The 8,200-nt window shown below is 40.2% G+C and overlaps 1 protein-coding gene across 1 annotated transcript in view; it reads left to right on the forward strand.

Annotated features, from left to right (window-relative positions):
- UVSSA (UV stimulated scaffold protein A) overlaps positions 1–4,620 on the forward strand; it is a 64,104-nt gene extending 59,484 nt beyond the window's left edge. The window contains exon 14 of the mRNA XM_042458432.1: positions 4,291–4,620. Coding sequence (XP_042314366.1) covers positions 4,291–4,384 — 94 coding nt within the window. The 3' untranslated portion in view covers positions 4,385–4,620. The remainder of the gene's footprint in view (positions 1–4,290) is intronic.
- Positions 4,621–8,200: the final 3,580 nt, after the last annotated feature.

Genomic DNA, 8,200 nt, shown 5'->3' on the forward strand with positions numbered 1-8,200 from the left:
ATTCATGCAAAATATGAAAAGAGTTTGAGGATAGGAGAAATCAGATGCTATACCACATAAAGCCCTTGCCACTATGTTCCACAAACAATTTTCTTGACAGACTTCCAGTTATGTGGCAGTATTTTGCCATCTTCAATACAGGTTGAGTCTCCCTTAGCCCCAATGCTTGGGAACACAGATGTTTTGGGTTTTGGATTTTTTTGGATTTTGGATTACCTGTATTTGTGTTTGTTGTTGTTGTTGTTAACTGACTTCAAGTCGACACTGACTCCCGGTGACCCTGTGCATGAGGCATCTCCAAGACCCCATCTTCTGCTGCTCTGCTCAGGTCCTGAAGACTCAGACCTGTGACTTCCCTAATTGAGTCTAGCCATCTGGCTTGTGGTCTGCCTTTCTTTCTACTACCTTTCACCTTTGTTGTCTTTTCTAATGAGTCGTGGCTTCTCATGATGTGAGCAAAGAACGACAGCTTCAATTTCACCATCTTGGCTTTCAGTGAGAGTTCAGGCCAAATCTTTTCTGGGACCAATTTGTTTGTCTTTTTGGTTGACCATGGTATCCTCAGCACTCTTCGCCAGCACTACATCTCAAATAATTTATTTTCTTTCTATCGGCTTTCTTCATTGTCCAGCTCTCACATCCATACACAGTGATGGGGAATGCAATGGACTGGACGATACTGACTGGTGCTTTGCTATTCCCATTACTAGTTGTCTTCCGATTTCTTGGCTGCATTCTCTGTTCTGGTCAATATTTGATAAAAGATACAGGAAATTTTTTAAACTATTTAAATTTCCTCATTATCTAGGTTGAATTTATGTAGATCCTCTGTGGTCGTTATTTTTGTTTTCTTTATGTTTAGCAGTAAGCCTGCCTTTGCAGTTTCTTTGGCGGGTTACAAACGGCCCTCAAGGGGCCGTTTTCCCGCCGCCGCCATTCACTGCGTAGGGAAGCCCCAGCTGCCAGACCGCGAGGCTTCCCTGCGCAGCAAAAAAGGAGCGGCGAAATGCCGCTCCTTTTTGGAATGCGGAAGTGGCGCCGCGAGGGGTGGAGTGCGCCCTCGCGACGTCACTTCTGCCGCGACATGTCTGGACGCACAGCGTCCAATACGTAAAAATGGCGGCGCCCATGTGGATGGGCACCGCAAAAAAGTACGCGCTCCGCGCGTACTGGGAGGAGGGACTGTCAGGAAGGTAAGACCCTTCCTAACCCTAATACGGCCCTTCCTAACCCTAGTACGCGCAGAGCGCGTACTTTATGGCGGTTTGTAACCCGCCTTTGTTAGCTTTCCTTAGTAATTGTTCCAAATCTATGAGCTGTCATCCACATTACTAAGAATGTTGATGCTCCTTCCTCCTACCTTCAATCTTCCTTCTTCTGAGTCCAAACCTGCTCTTTGTATGATATTTTCTGCATACAGGTTGAACAAACAGGGTGAAAGAATGCATCCTTGCCTGACCCCTTTTCCAATTGGGAACCATTCTGTTTCTCCACTTTGTTTTCTATCAGTAGCCTCTTGTCCTAAATACAGATTCCTCATCAGGATTATCAAATGTATATATTTGTGTGTGTGTGTGTGTGTTTATATATGTATTCATCTATGTCTCTCCATATATATTTGTATAGATGTACATAATGAGATATATTGGAGATGAAACCCAAGTCTAAGCAAAAAAAAAATCATTTCTGTTCCATATACCCCTTATCCACATAGCCTGTAGGTAATTATATACAATATTTTTAATAATTTTCTCCATGAAACAAAGTTTGTGTACACTGAACCATCAGAAAGCAAGGGTGTCACTATCTCAGCCAGCCGTGAAAAAAGTTTTGGTTTTTGGAGTTTTTGGATTTCAGAATTCCAGATAAGGGAGACTCAATCTATATTTGAAAGTTTTCTAATATGGAGGAATAATAGTCCTGTCAGATACAGTAGCAGTGCCCTCTTCACTAATGTTACTAGATTTCTAGTTATGAGAATTGATTGTGTCATTTCCTTTGGGGCCACTGCACAATGATGAAACCTGTAGCTGAACAAAGTAACTTCAAAACTCTTAGAAAGGAGCAGTATTAATATCTTAAGGGTAAATTTAAAACCTTTCCACTGTATTTTCTTGTAATTACTATACAGTGGATCCTTGTTATACGCTGGGGTTTGGTTCCAAGATCCCCCGTGTATAACAAAATCCGTGTATGCTCAAGTCCCATTAAATATAATGACATAGCAAAATGGTGTCCCTTATAAAAAAATGGAAAATCAAGGTAAATTTATACAGTACTTTTTTGGAACATTTTCAAACCATGTATGCTTGAATCTGTGTATAAAAAATCAGAGTATAAGAAGGGCCGACTGTATAAGCAGTAGCTTTCAAGAATGCTCTACTTGCTGTAAACAGTTGCGCCCCCCCCCCCCATTTCTTTGCTATTCTTCCTTTGATTCTCATGTTACTGAACCATTTCCTTCTCTTTGGGGGATTACTTTTCTTTGAAGAAGTGGTTGAATTTCTCTGTCTGATGGCTACACATCTCCAGTGCAGCTTTCTTTTTCAAGTGGTGCTGCTGTTATGGGAAGAAACTCCCTTCCTTGGATGGCCAGATTTTTTACTTGTTTTGAAGGAGACAAATGATCCTGGGGGGCTGCATGTAGCCCATGGGCCACACTTTACCCAGCCATTTTTTGAGGCACAAGAAAGATAGTTCCTTGTTTGGTTTTGAAGCAAATGAATTCATTTCTCTTGCCAGGTGCCCTTTATTTTGGGCTAACTACTTAGTAATAGGAGAGCCAGCATACTGTAGTGGTTTGAGCAATGGACTGGGTTTCTATTGCTGTGTACCTTCAAGTTGTTTCCGACTTATGGTTGGTGACTCTAAGGCAAATCTATCATGGGGTTTTCTTGGGAAGATTTGTTCAGAGGAGGTTTGCAATTGCCTTTCCCTGCGGCTGAGAGCATGTGACTTGCCCAGTGTCACCCAGTGGGTTTCATGGCTGAGCAGAGAATCGAACCCTAGCTCAGGATTTGATTCCCTACTCGACTGTGGAAACCCATTGGGTGACCTAGGGCAAGCCACACTCTCTCAGACCAAGAAACCTCCATGATAGGTTGGCTTTAGGATCACCATAAGTCGGAAATGACTTGAAGGCACACAGCACAACAAACTTGGTAATAATGTAGCTGTCCATACTTTGTTTTTCATTGCTATTTGACTCTGCTGTCTCAGTTCTACTCCCAACAATGTGTATTGTATATAAACCTAAACTTCAGAAAAGCACATCTTGCATCTGGTTAAGTAGGTTACATTGCAGGAAAAGTCATTGTTTAAATGTATGTTTTAGTCTTTAAGTTGCCATATGACTTATTGCTTTCAAAAATGTTTGAATTATTCTAAGAAGAAAACATTTCATAGAGATTTTTCTGACTGTTCCATTTCTGGTCTTGGCGGAAGAATGTTTTCCCTGAATTTTCCTGGCTTTCTTCCCATTTCTGTTACCACTTACCTGGCATTCTAACCATAAAACAAACATTGAACTGGATTTAGATTCTTCCTTTGTTGTGATGTAGGAAAGGAGCGTACTTTCTGATTCAGCAGTTCTTGGCAATTTAATCTTTAATCATTGTTGTTTTTCCTTAAAAAATTTTTTGGAATTGATAGTATAGAAGAGCATTCATAGATTTTTAATAGATACTTACAGATGTGTATTATACAATGAATGCTACAATGGGCATGTTTAAATAGACACAGCAGCATTATATAGGCCTTTTTTCTGATTTAGAATTCCCATTAATTATGTTAAACTACATTTTGATAATTTCAACTGTAGTTTGTTTATACTGTTGTAGTCCAGTCTGTCTTAATGTGTAAATGTTCACCCTTCACCAAGTTCAAAACACTTACTGATGAACAGAAGACCATAAACATTGTCCCCTAGAAGTTTATGTTCTTTATATTCCTAGAGCAATGTTTAAAAATTCACCTATGTAATTGTTTAAAATAGATGTGGCTATAAAAGATGGGGAGTGCATGATCATCATGCTGAAAGACTTCCATTTGTTTATTTGTATTAATGGGGCTATTGCTAAATTAAAATTGTTTTGCATTACTGTAGCTAATTTAGTTAACATAATAAATTTGTTCTGCTTCATCATCAGTGCAGTGTTTGGGGCTTGATTAGCCATTAATCATAGCCATTTCATTATTTTTGCTAGCATATTCAAAAGTGTTTTCAACATTTGCATAAAATACCACTTCAGTGCTATTCTTATATTCTTCTTGTCTTCCTTTTTCTTACAGAGCAGCAAGGAAGCGGGTGGTGAAAGCAATGAATCAAATGGATCAAAGAAAGCATGAAAAGTTTGCAAACCAGTTTAACTATGCATTGAATTGACTATCTTAAATGGAAAAACTGCGGGGGGGGGGGGGGGGGAACCACAAAGCGGTGCTGCAAATCTTAAAGCTCTATAGACAAAATGTTTTATTGAAATATTAATTACTCTAGATTTATTTAATATAATATTTGCTACATGGATTTTTATAAATGAATTATACATGTGATTCTGTGTATGTACACACTGAAAAACTGCCTAGGCTTTGTATTAAATATGACTCTTATATATTCCAAAAGCACTTGGGAATTTTGAATTTTTTGTAGAGTTTTTGGTAGGATTTTCTGACTTTAACACAATTCTGTACATATTAAAGCTTTCTCATAGTGCAGCTTTTCTCTGTCACATGATGAGTGGTGCATAAGTAAAGAACTGGTTACTAAAGAAAGCTAGAACTCTGGTGCCTGTAACATTAAAGAGATTACATTCTAGCCATCACGCACTGCCCTGGCCTAGGAGACCCCAATGGTTTGCAGCAGGTACAAGGAAGCTCTCTCTGTAATGGACAGGATTTACCTGATGAGTGTTGGGAAATGCTCATCAGGGGAAGGGCAGATGATGCACCACAGGAGCTCATATTTCTATGGTAACTGAAATATAATGCTGAGCTCTAAGGGACACTTATTTTCAAATGTGGGAATGAAAAATCATGTTGGGGGAAAATGTACCATATAGGCTGTGAATGAGTAGCACATGTTCATAAGAAAATACTGAAGTTGGCTTCCCAAAGCATGAACCCATAATGACTGATATTTGTTCTGTGATGTGTGCAGCACTGGGCATGCTTTTTCCAATGTGTATTAATACTTTTGCTACGGGGAAAATAGCTCAAGACAACTAAGTACAACTTCTATTTTCACAGTTTTTCTGTCAGTGTGGATATAAATTCATCCTGATTCAGTTTATCAGTTCTGTTCAGAGCAATTGTCAGCTGGTTATCCTGGTGTGAGAAGATGATCCCAGGGCTGGATGAAATCTTCATCTGTATTTAACACTTGAGCATCATGTAATGTTTTCCCAAAATCATTCCTTTGCCTATGTCACTGCAAATGTTGGGCTTTGCTAGCATAGTTTCTCTCTAGCATTCTCTAAACTCCGTACGTGAAGGTCTGTCAGACAGAGCATCATCTGTTTCACTTATCTTTGTAGATGAGACCAACCTTAGTTCCAAGAGTGTCATTTAACAAATAAGGTGTAAGGTGAAAGAGGTACTGTATTAGATGAGTATCTCAGGAAAAGAGCAAGAGCATATTTGTTATTTATCCAAAAGTTCATATAATAGTATTCACGATCATTGTCAACTTTGTTTTGATCAACTTTGTTTCAGTAAATATATATTATTATTGACAACTTTCTAAACACTCTCCCTTTTGTTTTATCCTGAATACCAAAATGGTTTCCAGCAAAAAAGGCTTCCTGCTCAGAGGAGGCACTGATGGAATAGGCAAGGAAAGCTTGGTTTTTGAATATAATCCCAAAAGTTCAGGTCATAGCACAGTGCATTTGAACACAGATAGGAGCCTTACAATAGCAGCCTTAAATTTCTCTGTGTTGAAATTCATTTTGTTAGCTTTGGCCCAGCTTTCTAATCTATTAAGGTCATTTTGAATGTTGATTCTGTCTTCTGGAGTATTTGCTACTCTTCCTAATTTGGTGTCATCTGCAAATTTGATGAGTATACCCCCAATTCTGTCATCCAAGTCATTGATAAAGATGTTGAATAGCACTGGGCCCAGGACAGAACCCTTTGGACCCTGCTGATCATTTCTCTCCAGAATGAAAAGGAGCCATTGTTGAGCACCCTTTGGGTTCGGCCTGTCAACCAATTACAAATCCATGTAACAGTTGCTGTGTCTAGCCCACATTTTACAAGCTTGTTTGCAAGAATGTCATGAGGAACCTTGTCAAAGGGAACTTAGACATTTAGTCAGCAGGTGATGCTCTGTTGCCAACATTTGGGGTATAATAGCCAGGCTTCAGAGCAGCTCATTGCAGAAAATAAAACCAAGTGTTGGGGCCACAGTCAAATGTGTTTACACTGTGTCAATGAAGAAAAGGCACAGAATTGGATAATGGATGCACTGTTTGACATTTCATGACTTCTAAAATAAAAAGGGAGATAAAACTGTGAAAAGAATGAAAATGTTCATTACCTTGGTATATGATTTTAAATGCTAAGCACCAAACAAGTGATCCTCCCCTTTGTCTCCCGGAAGTTGCAGTGCTCCAAAACCAAAAAAGAAATTGCTCTGCAGCGACAAGGGATATCAATTGTGGACAGGAAAGAAAACAGCAATGAGGTCAGATTACTGTTCAGGTTTCTTTCAATCTGTGGTATATCTTGGGACATCAGACGTGCACAACCAAGGAAGGAGGAGGTGAAGAGTGACTTTGCCCTGGCGACTGAGAAGTCAAGCCTGGCCCAAGGTTACCCATCTGTTCCCTAATCTGGGAAGCAGAGAGTGCCCCTCTAAGGGACAAGAACAGGTAATATCATTTGCACACAACCATCTACTGCCATATTTTGTGATTTTAGGGGTCATACCCACTGAAGTTTGCTCCAAAGCAGGATTCGGGGCAAACGACCTTTGTTCCCACTTGAAATCGCTTCTGATCCTTATTGGATCGATTCCAAGTGGGAATGACCCCTTACTCTTCTGCAGGTGTTTTTTTTTTTTTTTTTTTTTTTTTGTGACCACAATGCTTCCAACAAATGAATACATCTTTTAAAAGAAGAAGAAAAAGAATGGTGAATCATTGTATTTTCTATACAACTTCCACAGCTGCAAGGATAAAGACACCCTGCACATTATCAAAGTCCTTTCAAATGTACTTTGATTCTTTTCAATGACTATGCATGCTGCATATGTCCAAAAACACACTACCAAAGGGGGCAATTTAAACAAAAAAATGAAAAGAAATATCATGGACAGCAGCAATTTTGCACATAGCAACATTAAAAAGATTATGTGACCACTGGTGCCTCTTTGGGATTAGGCGATGGGGCGGGTGTATGTGGGGGAGCCTAGCACACTTCCTATGTCAGCCTTTGAGGGCAGGCTTCCCACCCACCTTGTGCTCTTCCCTGTTGCAGGCTGACTAGAGACTGACTAGGAATATGATCCCCTTTGACCTCCTTTGGCTTTAAGAGACTCAGGTTTGTTTTTTCCTACTTGAACACTGGATTAGGGCTTTTAGCTGGTGAAATCTATTCTCAAGATTTTTTTGCTCACAGTTTAATTAGGCCACAGCTGGCAATGCTGGCACAGGTTGAAGGAGGAGGATTAAATCAGGGAATTTGGTGACCACCCCAAAGCATCAGTTGAGAGGGTTTTTTGCTAGACTGGCCTTTCAGCCTGGATGAGACACAGGTACATCTGACTCCTCTCTCTCTCTCTCTGACACACAGAAAGAGTTTTCATGCTTTGTCCACCAAAGGCCCATTGGTCTGGGTGGGTAACTCTGGAGGGCCTGTTTCCAGGCTGAGAACTGCACAATGCTGTGGCACAGTAGCACCTTGGGCCCTTGGCTCTGTGGCCAACAAGAGATGAAGAAGCCTATTTGCTTGCTTATCTCGCCTTAGCCAACCAGAACTACTTGCCCACATTGTGGCTTGTTATACAGGAGTTAGCCAAAGTTACTACTGTATGGATCCCCCCCCCTTTCCTCTACTCACCCATAAAGTTGTTTTCTGTCTTTCATTGCCAAATGTCCAAGTTGTGTGCCTTTTGTCTATGCAAAAGTGGCTGTCTTCACCCTCAGGATGGTGGATCTCTCTGATGTAAATTATTGGCATGTATGAATGAAGTCTAGTCTTG

The sequence above is a fragment of the Sceloporus undulatus genome, chromosome 3 (assembly GCF_019175285.1).
Source record: "Sceloporus undulatus isolate JIND9_A2432 ecotype Alabama chromosome 3, SceUnd_v1.1, whole genome shotgun sequence".
In the NCBI taxonomy this organism is placed as follows: Eukaryota; Metazoa; Chordata; class Lepidosauria; order Squamata; family Phrynosomatidae; genus Sceloporus; species Sceloporus undulatus.